At 48.6% G+C, this 16,398-nt stretch overlaps 1 protein-coding gene, 12 non-coding genes and 4 pseudogenes across 13 annotated transcripts; all 17 read left to right on the top strand.

The window, feature by feature from the left end:
* The first annotated feature begins 36 nt into the window (after positions 1-36).
* LOC140217280 (uncharacterized) lies at positions 37-15,606 on the top strand. The gene is made up of 2 exons (XM_072287694.1): positions 37-959; positions 15,418-15,606. The coding sequence occupies exons 1-2, from the start codon at positions 45-47 to the stop codon at positions 15,604-15,606; spliced, it is 1,104 nt and encodes a 367-aa protein (XP_072143795.1). The 5' UTR covers positions 37-44.
* On the top strand, positions 4,804-4,922 carry LOC140217845 (5S ribosomal RNA; annotated as a pseudogene).
* On the top strand, positions 5,429-5,547 carry LOC140217655 (5S ribosomal RNA). The gene has a single exon (XR_011894233.1). It is a non-coding gene; the product is annotated as a 5S ribosomal RNA (ribosomal RNA).
* Positions 6,056-6,174, top strand: LOC140217689 (5S ribosomal RNA). Its single transcript, XR_011894272.1, has one exon. It is a non-coding gene; the product is annotated as a 5S ribosomal RNA (ribosomal RNA).
* Positions 6,682-6,800, top strand: LOC140217654 (5S ribosomal RNA). Its single transcript, XR_011894232.1, has one exon. It is a non-coding gene; the product is annotated as a 5S ribosomal RNA (ribosomal RNA).
* On the top strand, positions 7,308-7,426 carry LOC140217653 (5S ribosomal RNA). The gene has a single exon (XR_011894231.1). It is a non-coding gene; the product is annotated as a 5S ribosomal RNA (ribosomal RNA).
* On the top strand, positions 7,936-8,054 carry LOC140217751 (5S ribosomal RNA; annotated as a pseudogene).
* LOC140217652 (5S ribosomal RNA) lies at positions 8,562-8,680 on the top strand. Its single transcript, XR_011894230.1, has one exon. It is a non-coding gene; the product is annotated as a 5S ribosomal RNA (ribosomal RNA).
* Positions 9,189-9,307, top strand: LOC140217750 (5S ribosomal RNA; annotated as a pseudogene).
* Positions 9,814-9,932, top strand: LOC140217651 (5S ribosomal RNA). The gene has a single exon (XR_011894229.1). It is a non-coding gene; the product is annotated as a 5S ribosomal RNA (ribosomal RNA).
* On the top strand, positions 10,440-10,558 carry LOC140217650 (5S ribosomal RNA). Its single transcript, XR_011894228.1, has one exon. It is a non-coding gene; the product is annotated as a 5S ribosomal RNA (ribosomal RNA).
* LOC140217880 (5S ribosomal RNA) lies at positions 11,066-11,184 on the top strand. Its single transcript, XR_011894343.1, has one exon. It is a non-coding gene; the product is annotated as a 5S ribosomal RNA (ribosomal RNA).
* LOC140217688 (5S ribosomal RNA) lies at positions 11,691-11,809 on the top strand. The gene has a single exon (XR_011894271.1). It is a non-coding gene; the product is annotated as a 5S ribosomal RNA (ribosomal RNA).
* Positions 12,318-12,436, top strand: LOC140217879 (5S ribosomal RNA). The gene has a single exon (XR_011894342.1). It is a non-coding gene; the product is annotated as a 5S ribosomal RNA (ribosomal RNA).
* Positions 12,943-13,061, top strand: LOC140217649 (5S ribosomal RNA). Its single transcript, XR_011894227.1, has one exon. It is a non-coding gene; the product is annotated as a 5S ribosomal RNA (ribosomal RNA).
* On the top strand, positions 13,570-13,688 carry LOC140217719 (5S ribosomal RNA). Its single transcript, XR_011894306.1, has one exon. It is a non-coding gene; the product is annotated as a 5S ribosomal RNA (ribosomal RNA).
* Positions 14,194-14,312, top strand: LOC140217797 (5S ribosomal RNA; annotated as a pseudogene).
* Positions 15,607-16,398: the final 792 nt, after the last annotated feature.

Here is a 16,398-nt window from a genome sequence, read left to right as displayed (position 1 = left end):
ACGATACAGGTGCAGTCGTAAACATAGAACGGCTGTGCTCGAAAATGCTCTCTGCTGGAAACAGCGTATCGGCCCCAGGCCGAGGATCGTCGACCCCGTTTTTGAACGAAGATGCAAGTTACAAAGTTGTCCTCCCGCGTCTACCAACCGGTAACGACGTTTTGAATTCTGTCTTCCTTCATGCGGACTTGAGTGGCAGACCATACCGTGCTCCTGACTTCCGAGACGCTCTGCTTGAGGTAGTGAATACTTCAGATATTGTAGGTGTCGGACAGTATCAAATGAGCCATGTATGGATGGTTACTTGCGCTAGTAGTGCGGCAAAACAAACTCTCGTCGCTTGTGGTGAGCTCCGTGTCAAAGGGCTGAAGTGCATGGTGATAGATCCGGAGACTAAAAACATCAAGCTTAAATTACTATGGCTTCCACCTCACCTTGAACCACGACGCGTTGAAGAGGCGTTCCAGAGCTATGGTCAGGTGAAGTCGGTGGAGAGAGAAGTATGGAGGTGCACTGGTATGGAACAGTGGGTGACAACAAACCGGGAGGTTTCCTTGGTGCTCAAGGACACTATCACCGTAAGCTCAATACCGCACATTATGTCCATTTATGGACATCAGTGCCTCGTACTTATCCCCGGTAGGCCTCCGCTGTGCCTTCGTTGCAAGCGTGTGGGACACGTTCGTCGACAATGCAGAACACCGAGATGCTTACAGTGCCGCCGATTTGGTCACTCAGCGGACGCCTGCGTGTCCACATACGCCAATAAGCTTCGTTCTGGGCAATATAACGCAGACGAGCCACAACTGGACCATCTCATGGATTCTACAGAGGTAGTAGATGCCACCGGAGAGACTACAGGTGGCATTAGGGACGAAGACCAGAAGTCCTTGAAGCCAACGCCAAGCAGTCACAACAGCCCAAGTAATACTAGCGAGGCTACAGGCGAGGATGACTCAGTTTGGCCACCTGGCCTAGCAAGCCTTAAAGAAAAGCCCCCTGATGACAAGGAAGAAGAGGAAGAAGAGGAAGAGGCGATGGACATAGGTCAGACAAGGAAACGTCCGGCACCATTCAACGACGCAGTAACAGCAAGTGCACTACAGGCGCCCGAGAAAGTGTCTCCTATTGCTCAGCGACCTACCTCTCCTGGTAATAATGTGCCGCGCCGGTTTTATCAGCGTAGTCAGGAGAGTGCCACAAAGAAGTCCAAAGGGAGCAAGACCACAGATTTACCTGTGGCCAAGGGCGATGAAACACAAAAGCTTTAGGTGAGCAAAATGGCTACCGCCTTCACCCTCCCCTTATGTGTAGCGACACTCAACGTACGTGGGCTGAGGAATATAAGACGCCAGCAGCAGTTACTACACGTGCTTAGGCAGCATGAAGTTGATGTTGGTGCAGTGCAAGAGACAAAGATATCGTCTGCTGGTGATTTCAACCTTGCGCTGCAAACTTTTCAACCTGATTACGAGGTGTGTATTAGCCAAGCATGTGGTGCTTCCGCTGGATGCTTTTTGTTAATCAGAAAGCAGTTAAATCATTCTTCATTGTCGCTACGTGTTGATGGGGAAGGCCGCCTTATATGCTGTGACCTCTCTTTTCATGGCCGTAATTGGCGGTTTATTTGCGTTTATGCTCCCTCAAAAGTTAATGACAGGAGGGCTTTCTTCCTCTCACTTGCTCCGCTCCTAGATACTGACAGAGATTTGGTACTGTTGGGAGACTTCAACTGTGTTTGTGATTCCAGAGATCACTCATACCTAACTAATCGTTATGATGCAAGTGCTACTTTCCTGAATCAGTTAACGGAAGATCACAATCTAATAGACGTGGGAGCCTACACACCTTCTTGGGTTCGGTTCACGCACTTTCAAGGCGTCTCCCACGCTCGACTTGATCGTGTGTATGTTTCGACGAATCTCTGGTCTCACATCCACAACTACGCCGTGAAGCCCGTATTTTTCACAGACCACTGTTTGGTAGCTGTTTCATGGGGTCCTCGAAAATTTCGCAAGTTTGCTCCAAACTGGGCACTGTGGAAACTTAATACACAACTTTTACGAGAGGAAAGTTTCGTAAACAAAGTGAAAGAATTATGGCTAGAAATAACACAATGTCAACAGCTTCCATTGTTTGCTCAATGGGAAATGTTCAAAAATAGAGTGAAAAATGAGGCGATTGCCATTTCATGTGAGCTGTCTCAAAGAAAAAAAGCTGAAAAGCATTACCTTCATGATCTACTGCACAAGCTGCACGCTTTTGAAAGCCAGGAACCAGGATTGTACAGTGATGAAATAAATGCAGTTCGCGCACAAATACAGAAATATGAGACGGAAGTGTACAAAGGAGCAATGGTACGTTCACGCACAACTCGCTTCACAGAAGAGCAGCCCGCAAAAAGGGCTCTCGGTGATGAAAAGCGATATGCGCTTTCCAAGCAAATATTGGAAATTGAGTCTGGTGGGTCTATATACACAGAAACGTCCCAAATAATAAACCTATTTGAAGCTCATTATAAAGATCTTTTCACTGCAATTAAGTCTCAGAATGGATACGAAGAAAACGCTGATCAGTTTATTTCGCTTATGCCACACTTAGAAGAAGACGATCGCCTCAGCGTTGATGGGCCAATCACTCGAGAAGAAATAAATTTTGCCATCGAAACGCTTCAGAAAAACAAGACGCCTGGCCCTGATGGCCTTAGTGCGGAATTTTATATAAAATTTCAGGAATTCCTGTGTCCTTTTCTTGAGCAGCTTTTCGAGGAAGCCTATCAATATGGTGAGCTTCCTCCATCTTTCTATCAGTGCCACACAACCTTGATACCAAAGAGCACTGATGATGAAATAATAAAGAGGGTAAACGGATATAGGCCGATATCGTTGTGTAACGTGGATTACAAGATATTTGCAAAAGTACTGACAAATAGATTGCAAACAGTCATTACTAAATTAGTAGGTGATCATCAAACATGCGGAATTCGAGGCCGCTCTATACAGACAAATGTTCATATCGCACGTTCAGTCCTTGAGTGCATAGAGGGTAGTACGGATCAAGTAGCTCTTCTCCAGATTGACCTCGCCAAAGCTTTTGATAAGGTTCAACACAAATTTTTGTTCCAACTACTGCGACATCTTCAGTTAGGGGATGTATTATACAATGGTATAACACTTTGTTATAAACATTGCACTACAAAGTTAATTGTGAACCGTACCCTCTCGGATATAATACAGGTACAGTCATCCGTTCGTCAGGGTTGTCCTCTCTCGCCTTTACTCTTCGCCATATACTTAGAACCGCTTTGCTTAAGCGTGCTTTGCGACTCGAGCATTAAAGGATACAGGTATGCCGATGAGGAAATTAAAGTGCTAGCTTATGCAGATGACATTGCCTTCTTTTGCGTCGATAAGCCAAGCATTGCCAAGGCAATAGACGCTACCCTGCGTTTCTGTGAGACTGCAGGAGCTACTGTAAATTTTGAAAAAAGTAGAGGCTTTTGGCTAGGCATGTGGGCACTCACTCCCTCTATATTCGCGAATATTCATTGGAATCAGTCTCCGTTGCGATATCTTGGAGTACCTCTCGATAACTTCCGTAATAGTGGACCTCATTGGACGTCCACGATAACCACTATTCGTCGAAAGGTGACAACCTGGCAGGGACGTGACCTCTCCATTTTTGCGAGAGCTAAGGCATGCAATACATTTCTCGCTTCGAAGCTTCTTTATGTTCTGCAGGTCTTACACTGCTCACGTGTCCATGTCCAGGCATTTCATAGAATATTTGCATGTTTTATTTGGCATTCATCATGGGAAGCCATGAGAAGGGACAACCTTTTTCTCCCGCTTGAAAAGGGAGGCCTGGGTCTTGTGCATTTGTTTGTGCGACAATTGGTCATGCGCTTATTTTACCTTAAAAATGTCCGTCATCCATTCTTGCTCGCAGTTAATCGAGCACGTCTTGCGTCACACCTCCCTTTTCTTTATGTCACGACAAACTTTGCTCAAGAACTACCGTTATGGGGCTTCCTAAAGGAACTTGTCGACACTATTTCCTTCTTAAAAGCCAGGTTCACCCTTGAATATTTGTTTACCGTTAATCGCACGTCGCTAAATGTAGCACTTATAGATAACCTTTTCCCTGAACCTCTGTATCGAAAGCCGTATCTGTCTCTATATGGCCAAGATGTTCTTTGCCGTGTCCGTAGAATGTGCATTGCGCCTGCAGCGAAAACGTTTTTCTTCAAGCTGCACACCTCCACACTGCCAGTTAAAACGTGGCTTCAGGAAAAAGGACTGTTCGTACCCTGGAATACAAATTGTAGACTTTGCAATCAACCCGAGACAATAGAGCATTGCTTTATACTTTGTCGTGACGCATTTCATTTTTGGGACATTCTACAAAGAACTCTCAAAAAAGACTTTCCTCTCACACGTTATGGTATCCGGTTCCTTCCTTTCAAAAAGACAGCCAGTAATACACCATACGATTTGTTTATGTTATTAGGACTTTATTCATTATGGAGAAGTCGAATTATCGACAGACATGCCGAGCCCCCTCGCTCGACAAGGTCTATCTTCCGTGAAGAGACTGCTCAAGTACGTAGTGTGGTTGCTACATATGATCCCGTACCTGAATGGATTTCGCGTCTGGACGCTTGTGTTTGTTTGCCAGAATTTTGAACTGTCATTGGACTGCATACTGTGTGTGAATTTGTTTTGTATGCGTGTATGTTCATATGTAATGTAACTGCATTGATTTGACACGACCAATATTTCCATGCAATAAAGAAAAAAAAAAAAAATCGGCCATACCATGCTGAATACGCCGGTTCTCGTCCGATCCCCGAAGCTAAGCAGCATTGGGCTCGGTCAGTACTTGGGAGGGAGACCACCTGGGAACACCGAGTGCTGATGGCACCCTTCTTTTTGCATTTTTTTATTGCGTGCTTCTGTGACTTATTTTTTTTTTTTACACTCACGTGTGGGTTGTTTTATTTACTGTTACATTCAACTGGCGCAGCCTACTGGTAGAGCCAACGTCGAAGTGCAAAAACAATATGCAAGCCGCTAGGCGATTGTACGCGCAGTGACGGTGGTAACCGGTATAAGTAATGGTGCAAAATTTAGTCGCACAAACTGCTAACCGTTTACCTATTACACCCGTATCCAGCTCAGTGACAATCAATAACTTGGCGCATTGCTAGCGCCAAACGTGGGCTGCAGCGGACGCAAATCGTTGCTCTCGTCCTCGTGTTTTATTGCCAGCTCGACTCGGCAGCAACTAACCATAACAAACGGAGCAATCCACGTACACGACGTGTGCCTGTACTATCAACGGAAAGACAGTGCCGCGTACGTGCTGTAGCAATACGTTGCGAATGCACATAGCACGATACAGGTGCAGTCGTAAACATAGCATCCCTGCCATCGGCCATACCATGCTGAATACGCCGGTTCTCGTCCGATCCCCGAAGCTAAGCAGCATTGGGCTCGGTCAGTACTTGGGAGGGAGACCACCTGGGAACACCGAGTGCTGATGGCACCCTTCTTTTTGCATTTTTTTATTGCGTGCTTCTGTGACTTATTTTTTTTTTTTTTACACTCACGTGTGGGTTGTTTTATTTACTGTTACATTCAACTGGCGCAGCCTACTGGTAGAGCCAACGTCGAAGTGCAAAAACAATATGCAAGCCGCTAGGCGATTGTACGCGCAGTGACGGTGGTAACCGGTATAAGTAATGGTGCAAAATTTAGTCGCACAAACTGCTAACCGTTTACCTATTACACCCGTATCCAGCTCAGTGACAATCAATAACTTGGCGCATAGCTAGCGCCAAACGTGGGCTGCAGCGGACGCAAATCGTTGCTCTCGTCCTCGTGTTTTATTGCCAGCTCGACTCGGCAGCAACTAACCATAACAAACGGAGCAATCCACGTACACGACGTGTGCCTGTACTATCAACGGAAAGACAGTGCCGCGTACGTGCTGTAGCAATACGTTGCGAATGCACATAGCACGATACAGGTGCAGTCGTAAACATAGCATCCCTGCCATCGGCCATACCATGCTGAATACGCCGGTTCTCGTCCGATCCCCGAAGCTAAGCAGCATTGGGCTCGGTCAGTACTTTGGAGGGAGACCACCTGGGAACACCGAGTGCTGATGGCACCCTTCTTTTTGCATTTTTTTATTGCGTGCTTCTGTGACTTATTTTTTTTTTTTTACACTCACGTGTGGGTTGTTTTATTTACTGTTACATTCAACTGGCGCAGCCTACTGGTAGAGCCAACGTCGAAGTGCAAAAACAATATGCAAGCCGCTAGGCGATTGTACGCGCAGTGACGGTGGTAACCGGTATAAGTAATGGTGCAAAATTTAGTCGCACAAACTGCTAACCGTTTACCTATTACACCCGTATCCAGCTCAGTGACAATCAATAACTTGGCGCATTGCTAGCGCCAAACGTGGGCTGCAGCGGACGCAAATCGTTGCTCTCGTCCTCGTGTTTTATTGCCAGCTCGACTCGGCAGCAACTAACCATAACAAACGGAGCAATCCACGTACACGACGTGTGCCTGTGCTATCAACGGAAAGACAGTGCCGCGTACGTGCTGTAGCAATACGTTGCGAATGCACATAGCACGATACAGGTGCAGTCGTAAACATAGCATCCCTGCCATCGGCCATACCATGCTGAATACGCCGGTTCTCGTCCGATCCCCGAAGCTAAGCAGCATTGGGCTCGGTCAGTACTTGGGAGGGAGACCACCTGGGAACACCGAGTGCTGATGGCACCCTTCTTTTTGCATTTTTTTATTGCGTGCTTCTGTGACTTATTTTTTTTTTTTTACACTCACGTGTGGGTTGTTTTATTTACTGTTACATTCAACTGGCGCAGCCTACTGGTAGAGCCAACGTCGAAGTGCAAAAACAATATGCAAGCCGCTAGGCGATTGTACGCGCAGTGACGGTGGTAACCGGTATAAGTAATGGTGCAAAATTTAGTCGCACAAACTGCTAACCGTTTACCTATTACACCCGTATCCAGCTCAGTGACAATCAATAACTTGGCGCATTGCTAGCGCCAAACGTGGGCTGCAGCGGACGCAAATCGTTGCTCTCGTCCTCGTGTTTTATTGCCAGCTCGACTCGGCAGCAACTAACCATAACAAACGGAGCAATCCACGTACACGACGTGTGCCTGTACTATCAACGGAAAGACAGTGCCGCGTACGTGCTGTAGCAATACGTTGCGAATGCACATAGCACGATACAGGTGCAGTCGTAAACATAGCATCCCTGCCATCGGCCATACCATGCTGAATACGCCGGTTCTCGTCCGATCCCCGAAGCTAAGCAGCATTGGGCTCGGTCAGTACTTGGGAGGGAGACCACCTGGGAACACCGAGTGCTGATGGCACCCTTCTTTTTGCATTTTTTTATTGCGTGCTTCTGTGACTTATTTTTTTTTTTTTTTACACTCACGTGTGGGTTGTTTTATTTACTGTTACATTCAACTGGCGCAGCCTACTGGTAGAGCCAACGTCGAAGTGCAAAAACAATATGCAAGCCGCTAGGCGATTGTACGCGCAGTGACGGTGGTAACCGGTATAAGTAATGGTGCAAAATTTAGTCGCACAAACTGCTAACCGTTTACCTATTACACCCGTATCCAGCTCAGTGACAATCAATAACTTGGCGCATTGCTAGCGCCAAACGTGGGCTGCAGCGGACGCAAATCGTTGCTCTCGTCCTCGTGTTTTATTGCCAGCTCGACTCGGCAGCAACTAACCATAACAAACGGAGCAATCCACGTACACGACGTGTGCCTGTACTATCAACGGAAAGACAGTGCCGCGTACGTGCTGTAGCAATACGTTGCGAATGCACATAGCACGATACAGGTGCAGTCGTAAACATAGCATCCCTGCCATCGGCCATACCATGCTGAATACGCCGGTCCTCGTCCGATCCCCGAAGCTAAGCAGCATTGGGCTCGGTCAGTACTTGGGAGGGAGACCACCTGGGAACACCGAGTGCTGATGGCACCCTTCTTTTTGCATTTTTTTATTGCGTGCTTCTGTGACTTATTTTTTTTTTTTTACACTCACGTGTGGGTTGTTTTATTTACTGTTACATTCAACTGGCGCAGCCTACTGGTAGAGCCAACGTCGAAGTGCAAAAACAATATGCAAGCCGCTAGGCGATTGTACGCGCAGTGACGGTGGTAACCGGTATAAGTAATGGTGCAAAATTTAGTCGCACAAACTGCTAACCGTTTACCTATTACACCCGTATCCAGCTCAGTGACAATCAATAACTTGGCGCATTGCTAGCGCCAAACGTGGGCTGCAGCGGACGCAAATCGTTGCTCTCGTCCTCGTGTTTTATTGCCAGCTCGACTCGGCAGCAACTAACCATAACAAACGGAGCAATCCACGTACACGACGTGTGCCTGTGCTATCAACGGAAAGACAGTGCCGCGTACGTGCTGTAGCAATACGTTGCGAATGCACATAGCACGATACAGGTGCAGTCGTAAACATAGCATCCCTGCCATCGGCCATACCATGCTGAATACGCCGGTTCTCGTCCGATCCCCGAAGCTAAGCAGCATTGGGCTCGGTCAGTACTTGGGAGGGAGACCACCTGGGAACACCGAGTGCTGATGGCACCCTTCTTTTTGCATTTTTTTATTGCGTGCTTCTGTGACTTATTTTTTTTTTTTTTACACTCACGTGTGGGTTGTTTTATTTACTGTTACATTCAACTGGCGCAGCCTACTGGTAGAGCCAACGTCGAAGTGCAAAAACAATATGCAAGCCGCTAGGCGATTGTACGCGCAGTGACGGTGGTAACCGGTACAAGTAATGGTGCAAAATTTAGTCGCACAAACTGCTAACCGTTTACCTATTACACCCGTATCCAGCTCAGTGACAATCAATAACTTGGCGCATTGCTAGCGCCAAACGTGGGCTGCAGCGGACGCAAATCGTTGCTCTCGTCCTCGTGTTTTATTGCCAGCTCGACTCGGCAGCAACTAACCATAACAAACGGAGCAATCCACGTACACGACGTGTGCCTGTACTATCAATGGAAAGACAGTGCCGCGTACGTGCTGTAGCAATACGTTGCGAATGCACATAGCACGATACAGGTGCAGTCGTAAACATAGCATCCCTGCCATCGGCCATACCATGCTGAATACGCCGGTCCTCGTCCGATCCCCGAAGCTAAGCAGCATTGGGCTCGGTCAGTACTTGGGAGGGAGACCACCTGGGAACACCGAGTGCTGATGGCACCCTTCTTTTTGCATTTTTTTATTGCATGCTTCTGTGACTTATTTTTTTTTTTTACACTCACGTGTGGGTTGTTTTATTTACTGTTACATTCAACTGGCGCAGCCTACTGGTAGAGCCAACGTCGAAGTGCAAAAACAATATACAAGCCGCTAGGCGATTGTACGCGCAGTGACGGTGGTAACCGGTATAAGTAATGGTGCAAAATTTAGTCGCACAAACTGCTAACCGTTTACCTATTACACCCGTATCCAGCTCAGTGACAATCAATAACTTGGCGCATTGCTAGCGCCAAACGTGGGCTGCAGCGGACGCAAATCGTTGCTCTCGTCCTCGTGTTTTATTGCCAGCTCGACTCGGCAGCAACTAACCATAACAAACGGAGCAATCCACGTACACGACGTGTGCCTGTACTATCAACGGAAAGACAGTGCCGCGTACGTGCTGTAGCAATACGTTGCGAATGCACATAGCACGATACAGGTGCAGTCGTAAACATAGCATCCCTGCCATCGGCCATACCATGCTGAATACGCCGGTTCTCGTCCGATCCCCGAAGCTAAGCAGCATTGGGCTCGGTCAGTACTTGGGAGGGAGACCACCTGGGAACACCGAGTGCTGATGGCACCCTTCTTTTTGCATTTTTTTATTGCGTGCTTCTGTGACTTATTTTTTTTTTTTTACACTCACGTGTGGGTTGTTTTATTTACTGTTACATTCAACTGGCGCAGCCTACTGGTAGAGCCAACGTCGAAGTGCAAAAACAATATGCAAGCCGCTAGGCGATTGTACGCGCAGTGACGGTGGTAACCGGTATAAGTAATGGTGCAAAATTTAGTCGCACAAACTGCTAACTGTTTACCTATTACACCCGTATCCAGCTCAGTGACAATCAATAACTTGGCGCATTGCTAGCGCCAAACGTGGGCTGCAGCGGACGCAAATCGTTGCTCTCGTCCTCGTGTTTTATTGCCAGCTCGACTCGGCAGCAACTAACCATAACAAACGGAGCAATCCACGTACACGACGTGTGCCTGTGCTATCAACGGAAAGACAGTGCCGCGTACGTGCTGTAGCAATACGTTGCGAATGCACATAGCACGATACAGGTGCAGTCGTAAACATAGCATCCCTGCCATCGGCCATACCATGCTGAATACGCCGGTTCTCGTCCGATCCCCGAAGCTAAGCAGCATTGGGCTCGGTCAGTACTTGGGAGGGAGACCACCTGGGAACACCGAGTGCTGATGGCACCCTTCTTTTTGCATTTTTTTATTGCGTGCTTCTGTGACTTATTTTTTTTTTTTTACACTCACGTGTGGGTTGTTTTATTTACTGTTACATTCAACTGGCGCAGCCTACTGGTAGAGCCAACGTCGAAGTGCAAAAACAATATGCAAGCCGCTAGGCGATTGTACGCGCAGTGACGGTGGTAACCGGTATAAGTAATGGTGCAAAATTTAGTCGCACAAACCGCTAACCGTTTACCTATTACACCCGTATCCAGCTCAGTGACAATCAATAACTTGGCGCATTGCTAGCGCCAAACGTGGGCTGCAGCGGACGCAAATCGTTGCTCTCGTCCTCGTGTTTTATTGCCAGCTCGACTCGGCAGCAACTAACCATAACAAACGGAGCAATCCACGTACACGACGTGTGCCTGTACTATCAACGGAAAGACAGTGCCGCGTACGTGCTGTAGCAATACGTTGCGAATGCACATAGCACGATACAGGTGCAGTCGTAAACATAGCATCCCTGCCATCGGCCATACCATGCTGAATACGCCGGTTCTCGTCCGATCCCCGAAGCTAAGCAGCATTGGGCTCGGTCAGTACTTGGGAGGGAGACCACCTGGGAACACCCAGTGCTGATGGCACCCTTCTTTTTGCATTTTTTTATTGCGTGCTTCTGTGACTTATTTTTTTTTTTTACACTCACGTGTGGGTTGTTTTATTTACTGTTACATTCAACTGGCGCAGCCTACTGGTAGAGCCAACGTCGAAGTGCAAAAACAATATGCAAGCCGCTAGGCGATTGTACGCGCAGTGACGGTGGTAACCGGTATAAGTAATGGTGCAAAATTTAGTCGCACAAACTGCTAACCGTTTACCTATTACACCCGTATCCAGCTCAGTGACAATCAATAACTTGGCGCATTGCTAGCGCCAAACGTGGGCTGCAGCGGACGCAAATCGTTGCTCTCGTCCTCGTGTTTTATTGCCAGCTCGACTCGGCAGCAACTAACCATAACAAACGGAGCAATCCACGTACACGACGTGTGCCTGTACTATCAACGGAAAGACAGTGCCGCGTACGTGCTGTAGCAATACGTTGCGAATGCACATAGCACGATACAGGTGCAGTCGTAAACATAGCATCCCTGCCATCGGCCATACCATGCTGAATACGCCGGTTCTCGTCCGATCCCCGAAGCTAAGCAGCATTGGGCTCGGTCAGTACTTTGGAGGGAGACCACCTGGGAACACCGAGTGCTGATGGCACCCTTCTTTTTGCATTTTTTTATTGCGTGCTTCTGTGACTTATTTTTTTTTTTTTTACACTCACGTGTGGGTTGTTTTATTTACTGTTACATTCAACTGGCGCAGCCTACTGGTAGAGCCAACGTCGAAGTGCAAAAACAATATGCAAGCCGCTAGGCGATTGTACGCGCAGTGACGGTGGTAACCGGTATAAGTAATGGTGCAAAATTTAGTCGCACAAACCGCTAACCGTTTACCTATTACACCCGTATCCAGCTCAGTGACAATCAATAACTTGGCGCATTGCTAGCGCCAAACGTGGGCTGCAGCGGACGCAAATCGTTGCTCTCGTCCTCGTGTTTTATTGCCAGCTCGACTCGGCAGCAACTAACCATAACAAACGGAGCAATCCACGTACACGACGTGTGCCTGTACTATCAACGGAAAGACAGTGCCGCGTACGTGCTGTAGCAATACGTTGCGAATGCACATAGCACGATACAGGTGCAGTCGTAAACATAGCATCCCTGCCATCGGCCATACCATGCTGAATACGCCGGTTCTCGTCCGATCCCCGAAGCTAAGCAGCATTGGGCTCGGTCAGTACTTGGGAGGGAGACCACCTGGGAACACCCAGTGCTGATGGCACCCTTCTTTTTGCATTTTTTTATTGCGTGCTTCTGTGACTTATTTTTTTTTTTTACACTCACGTGTGGGTTGTTTTATTTACTGTTACATTCAACTGGCGCAGCCTACTGGTAGAGCCAACGTCAAAGTGCAAAAACAATATGCAAGCCGCTAGGCGATTGTACGCGCAGTGACGGTGGTAACCGGTATAAGTAATGGTGCAAAATTTAGTCGCACAAACTGCTAACCGTTTACCTATTACACCCGTATCCAGCTCAGTGACAATCAATAACTTGGCGCATTGCTAGCGCCAAACGTGGGCTGCAGCGGACGCAAATCGTTGCTCTCGTCCTCGTGTTTTATTGCCAGCTCGACTCGGCAGCAACTAACCATAACAAACGGAGCAATCCACGTACACGACGTGTGCCTGTGCTATCAACGGAAAGACAGTGCCGCGTACGTGCTGTAGCAATACGTTGCGAATGCACATAGCACGATACAGGTGCAGTCGTAAACATAGCATCCCTGCCATCGGCCATACCATGCTGAATACGCCGGTTCTCGTCCGATCCCCGAAGCTAAGCAGCATTGGGCTCGGTCAGTACTTGGGAGGGAGACCACCTGGGAACACCGAGTGCTGATGGCACCCTTCTTTTTGCATTTTTTTATTGCGTGCTTCTGTGACTTATTTTTTTTTTTTTTACACTCACGTGTGGGTTGTTTTATTTAATGTTACATTCAACTGGCGCAGCCTACTGGTAGAGCCAACGTCGAAGTGCAAAAACAATATGCAAGCCGCTAGGCGATTGTACGCGCAGTGACGGTGGTAACCGGTATAAGTAATGGTGCAAAATTTAGTCGCACAAACTGCTAACCGTTTACCTATTACACCCGTATCCAGCTCAGTGACAATCAATAACTTGGCGCATTGCTAGCGCCAAACGTGGGCTGCAGCGGACGCAAATCGTTGCTCTCGTCCTCGTGTTTTATTGCCAGCTCGACTCGGCAGCAACTAACCATAACAAACGGAGCAATCCACGTACACGACGTGTGCCTGTACCATCAACGGAAAGACAGTGCCGCGTACGTGCTGTAGCAATACGTTGCGAATGCACATAGCACGATACAGGTGCAGTCGTAAACATAGCATCCCTGCCATCGGCCATACCATGCTGAATACGCCGGTTCTCGTCCGATCCCCGAAGCTAAGCAGCATTGGGCTCGGTCAGTACTTGGGAGGGAGACCACCTGGGAACACCGAGTGCTGAGGGCACCCTTCTTTTTGCATTTTTTTATTGCGTGCTTCTGTGACTTATTTTTTTTTTTACACTCACGTGTGGGTTGTTTTATTTACTGTTACATTCAACTGGCGCAGCCTACTGGTAGAGCCAACGTCGAAGTGCAAAAACAATATGCAAGCCGCTAGGCGATTGTACGCGCAGTGACGGTGGTAACCGGTATAAGTAATGGTGCAAAATTTAGTCGCACAAACTGCTAACCGTTTACCTATTACACCCGTATCCAGCTCAGTGACAATCAATAACTTGGCGCATTGCTAGCGCCAAACGTGGGCTGCAGCGGACGCAAATCGTTGCTCTCGTCCTCGTGTTTTATTGCCAGCTCGACTCGGCAGCAACCAACCATAACAAACGGAGCAATCCACGTACACGACGTGTGCCTGTACTATCAACGGAAAGACAGTGCCGCGTACGTGCTGTAGCAATACGTTGCGAATGCACATAGCACGATACAGGTGCAGTCGTAAACATAGCATCCCTGCCATCGGCCATACCATGCTGAATACGCCGGTTCTCGTCCGATCCCCGAAGCTAAGCAGCATTGGGCTCGGTCAGTACTTGGGAGGGAGACCACCTGGGAACACCGATTGCTGATGGCACCCTTCTTTTTGCATTTTTTTATTGCGTGCTTCTGTGACTTATTTTTTTTTTTTACACTCACGTGTGGGTTGTTTTATTTACTGTTACATTCAACTGGCGCAGCCTACTGGTAGAGCCAACGTCGAAGTGCAAAAACAATATGCAAGCCGCTAGGCGATTGTACGCGCAGTGACGGTGGTAACCGGTATAAGTAATGGTGCAAAATTTAGTCGCACAAACTGCTAACCGTTTACCTATTACACCCGTATCCAGCTCAGTGACAATCAATAACTTGGCGCATTGCTAGCGCCAAACGTGGGCTGCAGCGGACGCAAATCGTTGCTCTCGTCCTCGTGTTTTATTGCCAGCTCGACTCGGCAGCAACTAACCATAACAAACGGAGCAATCCACGTACACGACGTGTGCCTGTACTATCAACGGAAAGACAGTGCCGCGTACGTGCTGTAGCAATACGTTGCGAATGCACATAGCACGATACAGGTGCAGTCGTAAACATAGCATCCCTGCCATCGGCCATACCATGCTGGATTCCACTTCCGGCCACCACAGCGTGCGGACGGGGAATGTCGGCTCCCGCAAGGGCGGTGTTTGCGGCCCAAAAGGGCCGCGGTATCAGGTTTATGGATGCTGCTACACAGGAGTACCAGATTATTTTGCCGCAATTGCCGAAAGGTACGACCGTCTCTAATACCGTCTTTTTGCACGGGGATGTCAAGGCGAGGCCCTATCGCGTAGAACATTTTCGAGACGCGCTAGACCGTCTGCAGTTGATGCCGGAAGTGTTGGCTTTAGGAGCCTATCAAATGAATCACGTATGGGCTATTACCTTCAAAGATGAAAAAGGAAAGCAGAAGTTGCTGACTACGGAAGCGTTAACTGTGAAGGGTGAGCGATGTTTGGTGATTGACCCACGCAACCAAGACGTACGCATGAAGCTTTACTGGCTGCTGCACACCACACCAGATGAGGACGTGCGAGCGGCGCTGGCACCCTTCGGAACAGTGACCGAGATGTCAAAGGAAAAGTGGCGTGTAGCCGGATGCAGTGACAAAGGGTCGCACACAAGACTCGTGTCTTTATGCTTGAAACCTGGCCTTACCACAGAAGATCTTCCGCATCAGCTACGTGTCGGCGAGGACCACGCACTCGTGTTGGTGCCTGGCAGAGCACCGCTCTGCCTCCGGTGTCACGGCACCGGTCATATACGGCGCGAGTGCCGCGTTCCACGTTGCGGGATCTGTCGTCGCTTCGGCCACGAAGATACCCAGTGCGTGCGAAGTTACGCGAATGTGACAGGGTTTGGCAAGAGCGACGTGATAAACGAACACCTAATGGATCAAGCCGACGCAGAGGACACAGCTGGGGCGGGTGAGGTCCAGCCTAACTCTGACGAGGCGCCAGCCGCTACGAGCCATGACAAAGAGCAGCCGGAGGAAGCCAGCAAAGAAGACAAGATGGCACAGAAGCAGGCGACAGAAAGCAGCGAAGAAGGCGAAGCTGTGCTCGGAACCGCCGAGAAGACCATGGACGAGAGCTCTGGAATCGTCGGCGGCAGCGCAGAGGCGGTGAATAGCGGCCATTCAACCGCTGTCTCAAAAAGACCACGAGATGAAAGCGTTGGAAAGGCTGGAAAAGGAGAAGACCGGAGTGCAGCTGAAGGACCGCCTGCCAAGACTACCACCTCTCGGCGGCTTTCGCTGAAACCCAAACCGAACGTGCCTCCGGACAAGAGGACACCGCCAGCAGTGCCCCTCCCATAGGGGGCCCGCTGGTTTGTAGTAAGGAACGAATGAACTGAGGGTGGACGTGTACGTTGCAGTTTCCATGATGTGTGCCGACAAGGAAGACGCGAGGGCTTCGACCAGTGTGGCGGAGCCATTTAACGATGTCGTCCAGTCCAGGGCTGTAAGTCCGTTACCAGTAAACTTGCATCAGACGCCAAGTAGTCCGTCTGTCCCTCAGCTTTCTAAACATGGCTTAAAAATAGGGACACTCAATGTGCGTGGCCTGTCGACGAGAAAGCGGCAAGCTCAGCTTAAGAGGCTATTAATTGACCATGACATTGATATTCTTGCAGTTCAGGAG

Source organism: Dermacentor andersoni, chromosome 4, assembly GCF_023375885.2.
Source record: "Dermacentor andersoni chromosome 4, qqDerAnde1_hic_scaffold, whole genome shotgun sequence".
Classification (NCBI taxonomy): domain Eukaryota; kingdom Metazoa; phylum Arthropoda; class Arachnida; order Ixodida; family Ixodidae; genus Dermacentor; species Dermacentor andersoni.
The sequence above is the reverse complement of the archived record's forward strand: the minus strand, read 5'-3'. Positions and strand labels throughout refer to the sequence as shown.